Below are 15,916 nucleotides of genomic sequence, written 5' to 3'. Positions count from 1 at the left end.
GACTAAGGAATCTGCCCAGCCTTCTAAAGCACCCTAGCCCCAGGTTCAAGGGGATGCCTTATGGGATCTGGGCATGTGTGTGCACACGTGTGTAAGAGAGATTGAGTGTCTGGTACCTAATGCGTGTACACTCATGTGAATGTCAACACAGTTACACATATGAGCCTATGTGTGGCTTATACTCACAGGCACACATATGTGTACCTGTACGTCACACCGGTATTTGTGTGTTCACCTGTAGGTGAGTGCACATGTGGTGACCTGTATGTATATTCCAACAGGTAGCCAAAGCTGCAGATGCTTCCTCGTGACTTTTGGGAATAAGCTGTAGTACACAGAAGCATGCAGAGGAGGTGGTGCCTGAGCCAGCCACGGGGGCCACGTGATGCCATCTCTGTGTCCCACCCCATCCCTGGCACAGTGCTTGTTTCTGCTCATGCTCTGTTAAATGGGGGTCCCTCTCCAGGAACCCAGCCTCAGAGTCTCCTGGCTGGGAACTCTGAAGTCTGGAAGGAAACTTTCAGCTCACCTGCACCAGGCCCTATGGTGAGTCTGGACATAGTCAAGTGAGACAAGCCTTTTTCTCTCAGGCCCCAGGACCGGATCACAGATCTGGCTGCAAGATGCCCCGAACTCCCTGAGGGAGTGCTCTGTGTAGGGCTAAGCTCTGAACCCTGCACTCATACTCTGGAAGAAGAAGGAGTAGCTAGAGGGGCCACCCAGCCTGGAAACCTCATGAGTGGTGAAGGCCCAGTGAGACCTAGAGAGACTCTACTTGTGACCCTTCAAGTAGCCTGATAGCAGAAAGAAAGGAAGAAAAATATGTACAGGAGTAATGAGCTTCCTGTCACTAGAGGCAAGCAAACAGAAGCAGGATGAGGCTGGGTATAAAAGAGTGGGGGTAGAATGAGGCTGGGTATGGGAGAGTGGGGGGAGAATGAGGCTGAGTATGGGAGAGTGGGGGGAGGGTGAGGCTGGGTATGGGGGGAGAATGAGGCTGGGTATGGGAGAGTGGGGGGAGGGGGAGGCTGGGTATGGGGGGGAGAATGAGGCTGGGTATAGGGGAGTGGGGGGAGGGTGAGGCTGGGTATGGGGGGGAGGGTGAGGCTGGGTATGGGGGCGAGAATGAGGCTGGGTATGAGAGAGTGGGGGGAGAGTGAGGCTGGGTATGGGGGAGTGGGAGAAGAATGAGGCTGGGTATGGGACAGTGGGGGGAGGTGAGGCCGGGTATGGGAGAGTGGGGGGAGGGTGAGGCCAGGTACGGGAGAGTGGGTGGGGCAGGGTGAGGCTGGGTATGGGAGAGTGGAGGGAGGGTGAGGCTGGGTATGGGAGAGTTGGGGGTCCTCTCTGCCTAGGAAGGGTTTGTACTCAGCAGCCTGGAGCCACACCTGTCCTCAGTGCTCCCTCACATCTGGCACACCTGGCATGTAGTAGGTCCTCAGTCACTTTTAGGTTCTGGGATGAGTAAGTGAGGGAGGAATAAAAGATGGAAATGGTCTCCTGCAAGGGAGGCACTGAGGGGAACTGTGCTTGCTCAGGCCCGGGCTGTGGCATCGTGTCCCAAGGGATTAATGGCACAGTGCCAGATACCCTGGAATACCAAAGAGAGGTGACTCACGCTCTTTTGCTGGTGAGAGGTTGCGGCAGCACCCAGAGCACAGCTGTCCATCTAGAACAGTGAAAGAACAAGGGTTGTTTGAGACCTATGGAAGCACATGCCTGCTCTGAGCATGGCACATGTGTCACACTGTTAGGAGGGCTGGATTCAAGCTTCACCTCACCAAAGACCTGCTGTGTGACCTCAGCTTCCCCATCTACAAAATGGGAGATCCAACAAGTTGGCCTCTGGGCATGTTCCACGCTAATATCCTAAGAGTTCGTCAAGTCAGAGCAGCCCTGGCTCTGGCCCACAGAAAACAGGGGTTTGGAGCTGGGCCAAGAGCTCCATCAGACTTTAGCTGAAGAGACAGGTCAGACCCCTGCAGGCCGAGGACATTCCAGACAGTGGGCATACCAAATGCAATGGCTCATAGGCTTCCTTAAAGCCAGGAGGATCTCCACCTTCAGAGACCATCTAACCCAATGGTTCCTCAAAGTTTGGTACATGCACCAGCAGCAGAAGCATCACCCAGACCCACCGAGTCAGAAACTGGGACTGGAGTCCAACAATCTGTTTTAACAAACTTGCCAGGTGATTCTGGTACATGTTAAAATTTGAGAACTGTTGATCTAGCCCATTGTTTTGCAGCCTATGTTCATAAGACACATATCTGCAGTAGGTTAATGGGTGTTCTGTAAAAGGGGATCCATGATCAAATACGTTTGAGGGACACATGTTCTATATTGCTTTGTGGGAGTCATAGGTCACATTAGCATATTAAAGGCTCTGAGAAGTCCTGCAGTAAAGAGCTTCATTTTTTTATTAATCCGTTGTCTCAAATTGATTTTTCAGCTTGGTTACTAATGTTCTGACCAACATTCTCTTTGGAAATTCTGATCTCAATCAATCCTCATTTTTCGCATGGATAAACTGAGGCCTAGAGAGGGTAAAGGGATAGCCCAAAGTCACAGCCACTGTGGCAGTGCTGGAAAAGATCCTAACAGTCTGCCTAGTCCCAGAGGGCTCGAGGAGCTTCCCACACCTGTACCCTTTCTCCTTCCATCCCAGCTGCATATCATCCATTCAGAACTCTGCAGCATGGAGCCGCTCAACAAAACAGGGGTGTCCGAGTTCTTTCTGAAAGGATTTTCTGGCTACCCCTTCCTGGAGCACCTGCTTTTCCTTCTGTGCTCAGCCATGTACCTGGTGACCCTGCTGGGGAACACAGCCATTGTGGCGGTAAGTGTGCTAGATGTTCACCTGCACATACCCATGTACTTCCTCCTGGGCAACCTCTCCACCCTGGACATCTGCTACACGTCCACCTTTGTGCCCCTGATGCTGGCCCCCTCCTGTCATCCCGGAAGACCATCTCCTTTACTGGCTGTGCCATCCAGATGTGTCTGAGCCTGTCCACGGAATGCCTGCTGCTGGCCATCATGGCCTACAACCGCTACCTGGCCATCTGCCAGCCACTCAGGTACCACATGCTCATAAGCCACCGGCTCTGTGTGCTGCTGGTGGGAGCTGCCTGGGTCCTCTGCCTCCTCAAGTCGGTGACTGAGACAGTCATTGCCATGAGGCTGCCCTTCTGTGGCCACCATGTGGTCAGTCACTTCACCTGCGAGATCCTGGCAGTGCTGAAGCTGGCGTGCAGCAACATGTCAGTCAGCGAAGACTTCCTGCTGGCTGGCTCCATCCTGCTGCTGCCTGTGCCCCTGGCATTCATCTGCCTGTCCTACTTGCTCATCCTGGCCACCATCCTGAGAGTGCCCTCAGCCGCCGGGTGCCGCAAAGCCTTCTCCACCTGCTCAGCACATCTGACTGTGGTGCTGATTTTCTATGGCACCATCATCTTCATGTACATGAAGCCCAAGAGCAAGGAAGCCCATATCTCTGATGAGGTCTTCACAGTCCTCTATGCCATGGTCACACCCATGCTGAACCCCATCATCTACAGCCTGAGGAACAAGGAAATGAAGGAGGCTGCCAAGAAGGTGTGGGGCAGGAGGCGGGCCTCCGGGTGAGGAAGTAGGGCTCTGTACAGATGCAGGTCTCAGGTTAGTACTGAGGCCATCATATGCCAATGCCAATGAGGACGTGGCAAGGCTAGGGTTACAGGTCTGGTATCTTCATCCCAGCAAGGCAGCACCAAGTCCTGCTGATCCTGCCATAGAACAGCCCCCAAATCATCCTCTGCTTCTGCCCCTACCACTCCCCTAGGTCAGCTCTCCGTGTCACCCCTGGCCTTCACACCAGCCTCCTGGCTAGTCCCAAGACTTCAGTCCTATTTCTCCCTCCAATCTATCCTCCACGGAGCATCTTTTTGAAATGCATGTGTGATCACATCACGGTTCTCATTGAAATCCCTAAGTGTCTCCTCACTGCTCTCAGGACAGGCATTCGCCACCATGCCCAGCTAATTTATTTTATTTTAATAGAGATGAGGTCTCGCTATGTTGCCCAGGCTGGTCTCGAACTCCTGGGCTCAAATGATCCTTCCAACTCAATCTCTCAAAGTGTTGGAATTACAGGCGTGAGCCACCGTGGTTGGCCTGGAATCTTATTTTTTGAAGGGTATATGATAATGGGCACTGTTCCTAAGGTAACTAATAGAAAAAAAAAAGCAGAACATATAACACTGTATTTTAGTATGATCTCAATTTTAACTCTTCAAGTATTTTTCTTACAGATCTATGAATAAGTGGGTATCTAGGAAATACCGGAAAATGATGGCCAAATATTAACTAACAGTTGTTTCCTCTGGGTGACGGGGTTACAGATAAGTCCTGTTTTCTAAATTATTATTTTCAACATTGTCCAACATTTCTATGATGACTGTGACTTTGAGCTTTAAAAATAACGGTATATGGAAGACCACCTTGCCCTCAGTAGAGGACAGATGAGAAAGGCTTCATCCTGAGGGCAGGGCAAGGAGGAAGCTGCTGCCGTCACCCAGGCCCTCAGTGAGGCCTGAGCCGGCCGGGCAGTAGAGGGGAGGGTGGCCCTGAGAAATGCTGGGGAGATAGATATTGATGCAAAATAACCTTTGGGAGATGATATAATATTTGGGATTACAATTAATCCCTGAACAACACGGGGGTGAGGGATGCCAACTCTCCTCACAGTAAAAAAATTCATGTATAACTTTTGAGTCCCGCAAATCTTAACTACTAATAGCTTACTGTTGACTGGAAGCCTTACCAATAACATAAAAAGTCGATTAACACATAATTTTTATGTTATATGTTTTATATGCTGTATTCTTACAATAAGGCTAGAGAAAAGAGAATGTTATTACGAAAATCATAAGGAGGAGAAATATATTTCCTATCTATTAAATGGAAGTGGATCATCATAAAGGTCTTCATCATTGTCAGCATCACATTGAGTAGGCAGAGAAGGAGGAGGAAGAAGAGGGGCTGGTCTTGCTGTCTCTGGGTGGTGGTTCATCTGCGAGTTTTTTCCAAAAAAAAAATCCCAATACATTTATTGAAAAATACAAGTATAGGTGAACTTGCGCAGTTCAAATCCATGCTATTCGAGGGTCAACTGTATATGTGTAAGATAATATTTGGGAGAGATATCTGGGATTATAGAGGTGAAGGAGGGAGAGTGAGGACTGTGGAGTGATCCTGGGTTTCTGGCTTATTTTGGGTGAACTGAGACACTGAGGTGGGGAAGATGAGCGCAGTAGATGGGGAGAGTGGGGAGATGGTGAGTTTGTCTTTGACCTGCTGAGTTCAGGGTGTCCGTGGGGCAGCAAGAGGACAGTGTGCTATGAGCAGATAGAAAATAAACAGTAACAACCTATTTTTTACTTTGACCTATGTTCTTGATAAAAATTCCAGAAGACAAATCATAGCATAATATGAAACACCTTCTGCTGCTTTATTTAAGGATGATTTTTAGTCTCTAAGCTGTGTCAAGTTGTTATTCTTTATTGTGAACGGACTGGAAGGGGAGGGGAAGGAACGGAATAAAGAAATCTGTAGAAACTCAGGTGCCTGACTAAATCCCTGACCTAATAAAGTCCCTCACATGTACTCAGTGTCTTCCACCTTACAAAGCAATTTAAGCTTTGATGAATCCAAGTTCTTACAGCAATCCTGGAAGGAGACACCCCATTTCACAGCCCAGATACCCAGGCCTAGTGAAGCCGGGGCCATGGGCCTGGAGCCTATGGCATCCAAAGGGCAGAACTGCATGACCTGGTCTTCAGATTCTCTGTACACTCTCTCTCCTCTGCCCACCTCACCTCAAGAGCCCTCCTGGGGCAGGCCAAGGAACCTGGAGTCTCTGAAGCTCAGGTCTCATGGCTGCCAAACCTGCAGCTTTGTGTAGTTACAGAGTTTGAACTTTAAATTGGGCAGGGACCGTGAGGTCCCTGGGGGCAGGGGGCAAACAGATTGTCTGTTAGCAAGGGAGCAAGAGGCAGGTCCTGTGGGGGGTGATGGTAGGGTTGGGGGTGGGTACCTGGCCCATCCCAGCACTGTGCACTTGCTGGTAATGAACTCAGTACTTCCCAAACCTCAGTTCCCCTCACCTGGCTCCAGCTCCCTTACAGACATTCAGGCCATGGCCAGTAAGTAGGAGGGAGGTAAGAAGAATTCATCTGACACATTGCTTATTCTCATGAAATCATTTAAAACATTTCAAAGCCTAAATACTTGCTTGGGGACAGGGACAGGATGGTAATAATATCATCTACTACTCACTGACTATTTACCATGTGCCAGGCTCTGTTCTAAGAGCTTCGCATGCTTCCTCTCACCGGATACTTAAAATAAGCCCACAAGGAAATACTGCCATCTTCATGCTACAGGTAAGGAAGCTGAGGCTGAGAACATTGTTAACAAATGGAAGAGCTGGGGCTTGGACCCTGGTCCTGTCTGACTCCAGGGCCATCCTCATCTTCTCTCCACACAGGCAGGAAGCAGTGAGGAGGCAGGAATTCCAGATCCAGATATTTTGGGGAAATTGTAACTGAAACTTTCTTCTTGTTATGCCCCTTTCTTTTCTTTTAAAATAATTTGTGAAGCCTAAAATAAGTATTAAGTGGTTAAAATTAGATTTGCCAGACAAGACTGATATGACATTTAGCTTGCAGAGTAACCCTGGATCTATCAGACCTCAGACTGGAAGTTGCTAGAAACATGTGAGGAAATGTTTCAGAGCTTACAGCGTACTAGAGATCGCCTAATTGGCTCCACTTCTCAGAAGGAGAAATCTGACCAAAGTCATACAGCAGAAGAGGAACAAAGGCCCCGATTCAAACCCGGGCCCCTTCCTCCCAGTCCAGGGCTCACTGTAGGCATCACTCTGCCTCTCAAGACATGTAAAACCAGGGAGTGAAACCAGACAATTATTTTCAGAGACACTCCAGGTCCTGTCACTCTGTGACTCTGATCTTCCAGGCCATGACGGAGCATGACACTGCATGATACTGGCAGATGGCCGCTAGAGTAGGTTTCTGAGTGTCATAAGATGCCATTGCACCCACATGCAGAGGGGCTGCTCAGCAGTAATTTTGGCTCTCTTCCTTCCAGGCAGGTGGTAGGATGCCACAGGGCCAGTGGGCTATGGGCAGATATGACGAATGTCTCATGTGGCTCAGAGTAGTCAACTGGTACGAGAGGCTCCAGTGTGTCCTTCCCCATCCAAAACAACTGGTGACGTCCCACAGGGTGGAGCCTCCATTGCCAGGGGCTCTGAGAGCTGAGCCCCCTGGAAAGCCACAGTAGAAATGTAGCATGAGAAATATACCTCTGTCATGCTGGCCACTAAAATGACGAGGTTGTATGTGACTGCAACATAACTTAGCCCATCCCACCTCACCCACCAAGGGAACGCCAGCTACTCTCTGATGTCCCAGCCTGTGCCCATGTTATAGCCAAAGCTGTTGGCAACCTGGCAACATGGCATTTTCTGGACATGGATGTATTTCTTTAGGGCCATAAGCCTATGGTTTCGTGTGCTGGTTCTAATTTCCATGAATGTGTTATGATCAGACTCTGAAGTTGTGAGGAAAACCCACCATGTTCCTGCAGAAAGAGGAGGTGTTACTACAAGTAGGGGACTGGCACCCCCCAAAGCCTTTCTCCTAGCAATCACAGTAGCTGCACCATTCTGTTCCAGAGTGTGTGTTGGAGAGGGAAGGGGGAATTGATCTTGAGGCAACACCTTGGGATCAGCACTCTTGTTTGCTTTTTTAGAGAAAGGGTCTCACTCTGTTGCCCAGGCTGGAATGCAGTAGCATGATCGTAGCTCACTGTAACCTCGAACTCCTGGGGCTCAACTGCTCCTCCCACCTCAGCCTTCTGAGTAGCTGGGACCACAAGTACAAGCCACTGCACCTAGGATCAAGATTTTGGGCAGAACAACACTGGATCTCAATAAACAGTTCAACTCGTAGCAATCACTGACACCTCCTGGCTGCAGGTTACTGGAGGGTGACAATGATGAAGGACACAGCCCCTTCACTGTAATAGCTCACAGTCTAGTCAGAGAGAGATATACAAAAAATGAACTATAATGAAGGCAGAAAGAAATTAACCTCTGCTAATAGCTGTGTGACCATCCTGTTGTCCAGGTGGTCAGTTTTATGAAGCCATCTGAGAGAAGGCTGCCCAAGAGGGTGCTGTGTGGACTGAGCCTTGAAGGATAAGTAGAAAAGAAAGGCACTCCAGCCTGAAGAAATTGCCCAAGAAGAGGGACAGGACTGGAGCACACAGGCTTTGTCTAAAAGACAGGGAGTGGTCTAGTGAGGCTGAAGCAGGTGCGTGTGAGGGACGTGGTAGAGGCGAGGCAGGAGAATCAGCCAGAGGCTGCACACAAAAGCCCTCAGATGCCTCTGCCATGCCCACTTGGTCTTATTGTTAGAGGCTCGGGTGATGAAGAAAAATGCAATCAGGTGGGTTTCCACCCTTCACCTGCTTGAAACCCCCACATCTGTATCCAGTGTCAGAATTTGAGATGAACATAGTTCTTTCTGTAACAACACAACCAACAAAAACAAAGCTCTTATAGTTCTTTCCAGATTTCAGGTTTTACTTTGTCTATTACAACCCAGACTCAGAGAGAATCTCAGAGATCTAAAGCCTGGAGAGAGGAAGGGAGGTGTCCAAAGTCACCAAGTGAGTGAATGAATGACTGCAAATTCCATAGGGGCAGGAGCCAGGTCTGCCTCTGCTGTATTCCCAGCACCTGGCCCAGGGACTAACACATAGTAGGTGCTCAATAACTATTTGCTGAATGAGTGAATGAATGAGGCTTGGCAATTCTTTACTTCTGCCAAACCTCACCAAGAAAAACACTAACTATACATATTCACGTGGATAACAGTTAAGATCAGTTACTGACCGAGATTACCCAAGTGCCCCTGTAGGTTCCTGAAACTGTCCTGTAAGAATCACCCTGATTCAGGGTAAAGGAAGGAAACCCTGCACAGGCTCTGGAGAAAGCTGGTGTCATGGAGGACCCTGGAGCCCTTGTCCAGGAGGTGGCTAGTACAGATAGGGCAGGCACCTGTAGCTGACGATGGATGCCATCCTCCATCCAGCCTCAGTAACATGTCATTGCACCCCCCGGGGCAGCACCTTCAGGTGCATGGTTCCTCTGAGTTACACAGCATCCCAGTCTTCAATAGAAAGCTGAGTCTGAGAGAGGTCAAGAGACTTGGGCAGTATCACACAGGTAGTCTGAACTACAGCCAGGAGGCAAAGCTGGGTATTGCAGTCGTGCATTCGCTCTCTGCTGGGTGCCTGCCATTGGAGCACTTGCTGCATGAGGTGCTGATAGGAAGGAGGTGGAGTCCGGCTCTTAAGGTGTAATACGGAAGACAGGTCCACCACACAGCACAATGACACAGAGGGATGGCCAAGGGCGGTGGGAGCACAAGAAGGGAGCATGTAACTGCAAGGGGAAAGAGGGCAAGAAAAGGAGACGGTGCCACGCAGGGCTCTGGAGAATGAGCGGAACACCTGCTGCTCGGGATGGGAGGGAGGACACGCCTCCATCTCGGACAAAGGTGCAGAGCTGGGAAAAGAGATGGTTTCTTCAGGAAAGGGTGAGCCCTGCAGCCCTCCCAGGTGGATATAATGAAACAGGAGGAATAAGAGAAAAAAGAAATCTAGCCCAGGACAGATAGGGCTCCATTGCTGTCACAAAGCAATGTCCTCACAACCAATCCAGGAGCGAAGGGCCGGAGGGGAGAGGTGGATTATATCTCCTGAATGATAAAAGTTCACACTCAGCTCCTATTTCTCCTTCAGACCAGGGGCCACCTGGCCATAAGACAGTTCTCCAGTCCTAACAAGACTACTGAGCTTTGGGGACATCTGGGCTTCCTCCTATGAATACACGAAGCTGGCCTTTCCCAAGGAGAAGTGAGAGTAGCTGTACACAGCAATAGAGGCCACCTGGGAGAGACCACAGCCTCCCCCACTGCTCCCTTTGCAAAGCTGGTCGTGACTGACCACACCACTAGATTTGCGCCTGGCTTCCCTCGTCGTGTGACATCACTGTCAGTATCATTTCTCCTACAGTGCAATATAGAGGCCAGAAAGTAAGTCACTTGACTTTCATGACCAGAGTTCCACCCTGTCACCAGTAACTCTATTGAGACATGTATGTTCTTATATGCCGTTTTAAAAAAATTAATAGTGTGTGATTCCTTAAGGAGAGATGACCAGAAATCAGGATTAGACATCCTACGGGGCTGAAATATTTTATCTTCATGGCCCAAAGGAACACCAGGTGAGCACCATCCCTCACTCACCTGCCTTCCAGAGCTCATCTCACCTGACTCAGGGAATGGGGCAGCGCCTGACAGGTGTGGAATCCTTTTGTCCACCTATTTTCCTTACTGCTGTAGCCCCAGCCCCTGATACCTAACACAGAGTAGGTACTCAATGAATATTTAGTGAATAAATCTGAAATACCATGGGCATAATTTGGTTATATGAACCATAATGTAGAAAAGGTGCTTCCTGTTAATGGCCAAGAACACTCTGGATTCCAAAGGACCATTTTGAACATGAATCCTTCTCTGTTATCTCCTCTGACCCTGCCCTGGGGAGAGCAGAGAGGAGCCTCAGGGACTAGAATGTGCCCCATCCTCCCCCAAGTGATGGCAGCAGAACTGCAGAGCTGAGAAGGCCAGCTTACAGATCTGAAGTCCAACTCCCTCGTTATACAGATGGTGAGCTAAATTCCAGAGAGGGAGGCTGACCTGCTGCAGGCCAGACGTCCAGGTCACTAGGCTCCCAGGCCAGTTGGAGCTTTTTCCAAAAAGCTGGGTGGTCCAGATGAAAAGGAGAGAGAATGAGATGAAGGGAGGAAACCAGACAGCTGTGACAGAGTACGTCCTGCTGGGGCTACATGAGCACCGTAACCTGGAGCTGGTCCTGTTTGTGCTCTGCCTGGGCGTGTACTCCATGAATGTGCTGGGGAACGCCCTCCTCATAGGGCTGAACGTGCTGCACCCTGGCCTACACAACCCCATGTACTTCTTCCTGAGCAACCTCTCCCTCATGGATATCTGTGGCACCTCCTCCTTTGTGCCTCTCATGCTGGTCAACTTCCTGGGAGCCCAGAGGACCATCTCCTTCCCTGGATGTGCCGTGCAGATGTACCTGACCCTGGCACTGGGATCAACGGAGTGCCTGCTCCTGGCCATGATGGCATATGACCGTTATGTGGCTATCTGCCAACCACTTAGGTACCAAGAGCTCATGAGTAGACAGACCTATATGCGGATGGCAGTGCTGAGCTGGGGGACAGGCTTTGCCAACTCACTACTACAGTCCATCCTTGTCTGGTGCCTCCCCTTCTGTGGCCACAATGTCATCAACCACTTCTTCTGTGAGATCTTGGCAGTGCTAAAACTGGCCTGTGGGGACATCTCCCTCAACGCGCTGGCATTAATGGTGGCCACAGCTGTCCTGACACTGGCCCCCCTCTTGCTCATCTGCCTATCTTACCTTTTCATCCTGGCTACCATCCTTAGGGTACCCTCTGCTGCAGGCCGACACAAAGCCTTCTCTACCTGCTCAGCCCACCTCACAGTGGTGGTGGTTTTTTATGGGACCATCTCCTTCATGTACTTCAAGCCCAAGGCCAAGGACGCCAATGTGGATAAGATTGTCGCATTGTTCTACGGGGTTGTGACGCCCTCACTGAACCCCATCATCTACAGTCTGAGGAACGCAGAGGTGAAAGCTGCTGCCCTAGCTCTGCTGAGAGGAGGTCTGCTCTCCAGGAAAGCCTCCCACTGCTACTGTTGCCCTCTGCCTGTCAGCCGGCATAGGCTAGGTTGTGCTGTGGTCATGACCTTCAGAGGATTAAAACCATTAAAGTTTGTTTCTTGCTCCTGCTGCAGGCCCACAGAGGCTGGTGGGGCTTCTGCTCCACATCGTGGTCTTCACCCCTCTGGGACTCAGGATGACAAAGCAGCTACCATTGGGAACACTGCTGGTCACCATGACAAAAGGGAAAGTAACAAAGCCTGCACTGACTCTTAAAGCTTCTACTCAGAAGTGGCTGTGTTGCTTCCACCTACATTTCAGTGGCCAACACAATGGCAACAGGAAGGCACAGAACCACACCATTGTTAAGAGGGAGAAGCACAATACCGTGTGTCTGGATGGATAAAGAGAGGCACAGAGAGATCTGTGAATGGCCTAATGACTACCACACCAGCTGACAGTGCCAACCCAAGAGCTACTGGAGATTTGGCTTTCTTTATCTTGACCATCCATCCTTCATGGGCTGCTGCCAGGTTAATTGTCCCAAGAAAGCTCTGGTTAGCTCACCTGTGGTGGCCTTGTACTGGGTCAACCAAACTTGGTTAGAGGGTCTGGGCTAGTGTTGGCCACAGAGAAGTTTGCACGAGATTTGGAAGGCAAAAGTGGGCCAGGCATGGTGCTCATGCCTGTAATCCCAGCACTTTGGGAGGCGGAGGTTGGCAGGTCACCTGAGGCCAGTAGTTTAAGACCAGCCTGGGCAACATGAGGAAACCCCGCCTCTACTAAAAATACGAAAAATTAGCTGGGTGTGGTGGTGTGCCTGTAGTCCCAGCTACTAGGGAGGATCACTTGAACCTGGGAGGTGGAGGCTGCAGTGAGCTGATGGTGCCGCTGCATCCCAGCCTGGATGATAGAACAACACTCTGTCTCAAAAAAAAAAAAAAAAAGAACTGCACCAGACACAGTGGCGGGGGGGGGGCACTCACATGTCACTAATCTGCTGGCTCCCCTTGTTGTTGGCACATCCCATCTAGTCCCCACCAAGTCACCTCCTTCCACTGTGCTGAGTGCTGGGCCAAGTGCAAGCTACATGGCAAAGATGCCAGCTTCTCCTGCAGGTCACCACAGTCAGTGAGATTGAAGGCACAAGAGCCAGGCACAGGTTCCAGTTTGTCCTCCCAGATTCTAGTGTGCCCTTACTGCCCCTCACTTCACACTCAGCCTTCTTTCCTAACTGCTGGCCCAGTGAGCTGTAGTAGCTTAAGGCCCAACACCAAATGCAGAAGTCACAGCTTTGCACAGATTTCTCCAACTGCTCCCATGGCTATAAAGGTCTCATCTTTTTATCATTCATAGCGGTTCTGTTATTTTGGTCAAACCTGGATTTATTCATCACTCTTCTGATCAAGGACTTTTGACAGCTCCCATTACCATTAACTCCAAATTCTTCAGTTGAGTCCTCAAGGCCCTCCAGAATCTGCCCCTACCTGCTTCTTCAGCCTGATTTTCCACTACACCCTTCACACGACTGTCCCCCTTGCTACATTATCTGTCTTGCCCTACCCTCATGTGTTTGCACCCTTGCACATATTGTGCTGTTCTCTGATAATACCTGGGACTAGTTTCCAAAGCTAGGTTAAACACCATCTCTTTCACGCATCCTTTCCCATTGCACTTTGAGATTGTTCTCTTTACATCCTACAGCACTTCGTCAGGATCTCCCACTTCACACCTGCCCATCTAACTCAAATTCATGACACTTCACCACCGTGTGAGCTCCTTCAGGGCAGGATTCAGTCGCATTTGGCTCATCTCTGTGCTCCCACAGCACATTCCCTATGGAAGGTTTGCGGGACTGAACTGTCACTCAGAAGCCTTCAGAACATCAGCATGTGGGGATTGAGCCCTGTGCTGCTCAACATGCTCCAGGCAGCTGCAGTTGCTCAGGAGTCTTAGATCAGTTGTGTGTACAGATACATGCCAGGGTGCAGTAGTATCTGCCAGCCATGGCCCTGTATTCAAGGCAAGGAGGCGCTATTTGAATCTTGGGATCTCCCCCACCGAGACAAGTCAGGAGACAACTAAGGATCCCCATTTTGGAAGCCTGGAGACAGGCCTGGGTTCAGCTGCTAGGTCCAGCACTGTGATATTGCCGGCCCCCTTTCCCCTGGGAATCCCAAATACACCTCAAACTGTCCAAAGCGGAACTCATCATCCCCCCACCCAAAGTGGTGTCACCATTTCAGGAAATGGCACCCCCCCAAGTCAGAATATAACCATCATCCTAGGCTCTCTCATACCTCACCACCCCACATATCCAATCAGTCTCCAAGTCCTCTAGAATTCACTCCTAACAGCTCTTAAATTAGTCCCCTCCTTTCCACCTACATCGTGTTAAGAAGGCTACATTCACCATTTCTCTCCCAAATGTTCCAACAGCTGTGTCACTGCACTTCATCCTCCAAGGTCTCCCCAAAATCCATCCTCTGCCACAGCCATCAAAACCACAATCTGATCATGCTACTCTCCTGCTTAAATCTCTCCAATGGCTCTTCATTTCCCATGGAATAAAGACCCAATCTCCACTTATGTGTCCAACTACATCACTGGCCTCTTACCTCCACCACCCTACTCTACACACAAAAGCATACGCACATGCACTGGCCCAGGCACACTGAACTATTCAGGGCCCGGAGTAAATATCAGTGTTTCCTGCCTCTGAATTCCCCCTTGCTGTTCCCTCCCCATGTCCAAACACTTGGTGACCTTAAGCTAACATACATTGGACTACATCACACACCAGGCTAGGCACTACACAAGTATTCTAGGAGCTTTACTGACTGAGAACTACAAGGAATGATGAAAATCTCGGGGGAGAAATACCATATGGACACTGGTGACCACAAAGAACACTCTCCCAATATCTTGGCATCATGGCAACTCAGCTAATCCTGGTTCAAATGCCCCTCTTCCAGGAAGCCCCTTATGACCCCTGTACCCCAGCTCTGTCTCCCACTTCAGAGCCTTCTGTACTCTGCTGATTCTGTCTAGAATCCCAGCTATTTGGGTTCAAGAATCCCAGTGACCTGGCTCTACACATCTTAATGTGGTATTTCTGATGTACGAAGACACCTAGCTCACATCCCCTCCCTGCTTCTCACTACTAACATGGCCACGTGAGTAGTCATTCTCTGCTGAGTGGCCATTCTCTGCTCAGTGCCCCATGGAAGAAATGTGATTGCAGAAGGCAAACAACAAAGGCATGGTTTCCTGGCTTTTGGGCTTCCAAAGGCTAGGTCCTGAAGGGAACAGAAAAGCCTTAAGGCATAGATAAAAGATTCAGGAGAAAACATAAGTAAAAGTAAGGCTTCCTCACCTCCAATATTAACAAAAGGAGGAGGAGGGAGAGAGGAGAATACTGACACAGAGGGTCACAAAAGGGAGGGTCCCTGAGCCCCACACCCCAGGCCAAGATAGATCTGCAGGTTTTAAAAGAGGCAACTCATGCCTTGTCTATCAAAACCCAGAGTAGAAACAGCTTCAAGGTGTGTCTGCATAGCCAAGGACTTAGACAACTTCACAAGTCTCCACATATGGCACAGAAGTGGCAGAGAGAAACTTAGGACTGAAAGGGTTATGCAAATAGGAACAAGAAATCTCTCTGCATCCCAGATGAACTGTCTGGACCTCTGACTGGGACCAGGTGTAATGATGGCAATCTCGGGGCACGGATGAAGTATAGACATTGGTGATCAGAAAGAACCCTCTCCCAAACTCTGGGCATTATGTGAGACCCTCGGAATTCAGCTATGACCCTCATGGAAAGAGAAGGAATCCCAAATGGACAAAAGATCTTTTCTGGCCCTCAGAAAAAATGGGGGCTCAAAACAGAAGTTACATTCTTGTGATATTTCTTGCATACCTGAGATATGTACCTGCTATTACAACTTCCTGGGACCTTGGCTTCCTTCTGTGTTGGGTGTGGGTGTCATAAGGAAAGTCTGTCTCACTGGTTTAAATCTTCTCAGTGTATGTACACACACACACACACACACACACACACACACAC

At 49.7% G+C, this 15,916-nt stretch overlaps 2 protein-coding genes across 2 annotated transcripts; both read left to right on the top strand.

The window, feature by feature from the left end:
* The first annotated feature begins 2,698 nt into the window (after nucleotides 1–2,698).
* On the top strand, nucleotides 2,699–3,627 carry LOC116524597 (olfactory receptor 13J1-like). The gene is given in 2 exon segments (XM_032239887.1): nucleotides 2,699–2,945; nucleotides 2,948–3,627. Coding segments are annotated over 2 exon segments (927 nt in total).
* A 7,302-nt stretch (nucleotides 3,628–10,929) lies between these two features.
* LOC116524670 (olfactory receptor 13C7-like) lies at nucleotides 10,930–12,530 on the top strand. Its single transcript, XM_032240042.1, has one exon. It carries the CDS (start codon nucleotides 10,930–10,932, stop codon nucleotides 12,121–12,123), a length of 1,194 nt encoding a protein of 397 aa, XP_032095933.1. The 3' UTR covers nucleotides 12,124–12,530.
* The last annotated feature ends 3,386 nt before the right edge of the window (nucleotides 12,531–15,916 follow it).

Source organism: Sapajus apella, unplaced genomic scaffold, assembly GCF_009761245.1.
Source record: "Sapajus apella isolate SASKATOON/1434 unplaced genomic scaffold, GSC_monkey_1.0 scaffold46, whole genome shotgun sequence".
In the NCBI taxonomy this organism is placed as follows: domain Eukaryota; kingdom Metazoa; phylum Chordata; class Mammalia; order Primates; family Cebidae; genus Sapajus; species Sapajus apella.
Note: the sequence above shows the minus strand (reverse complement) of the source record. Positions and strands in the feature narration are given on the sequence as shown.

Bases quoted from the DNA above. Each gene is read 5' to 3' on its own strand.
- LOC116524670 (XM_032240042.1), top strand. From the start codon at position 10,930: ATGAAGGGAGGAAACCAGACAGCTGTGACAGAGTACGTCCTGCTGGGG.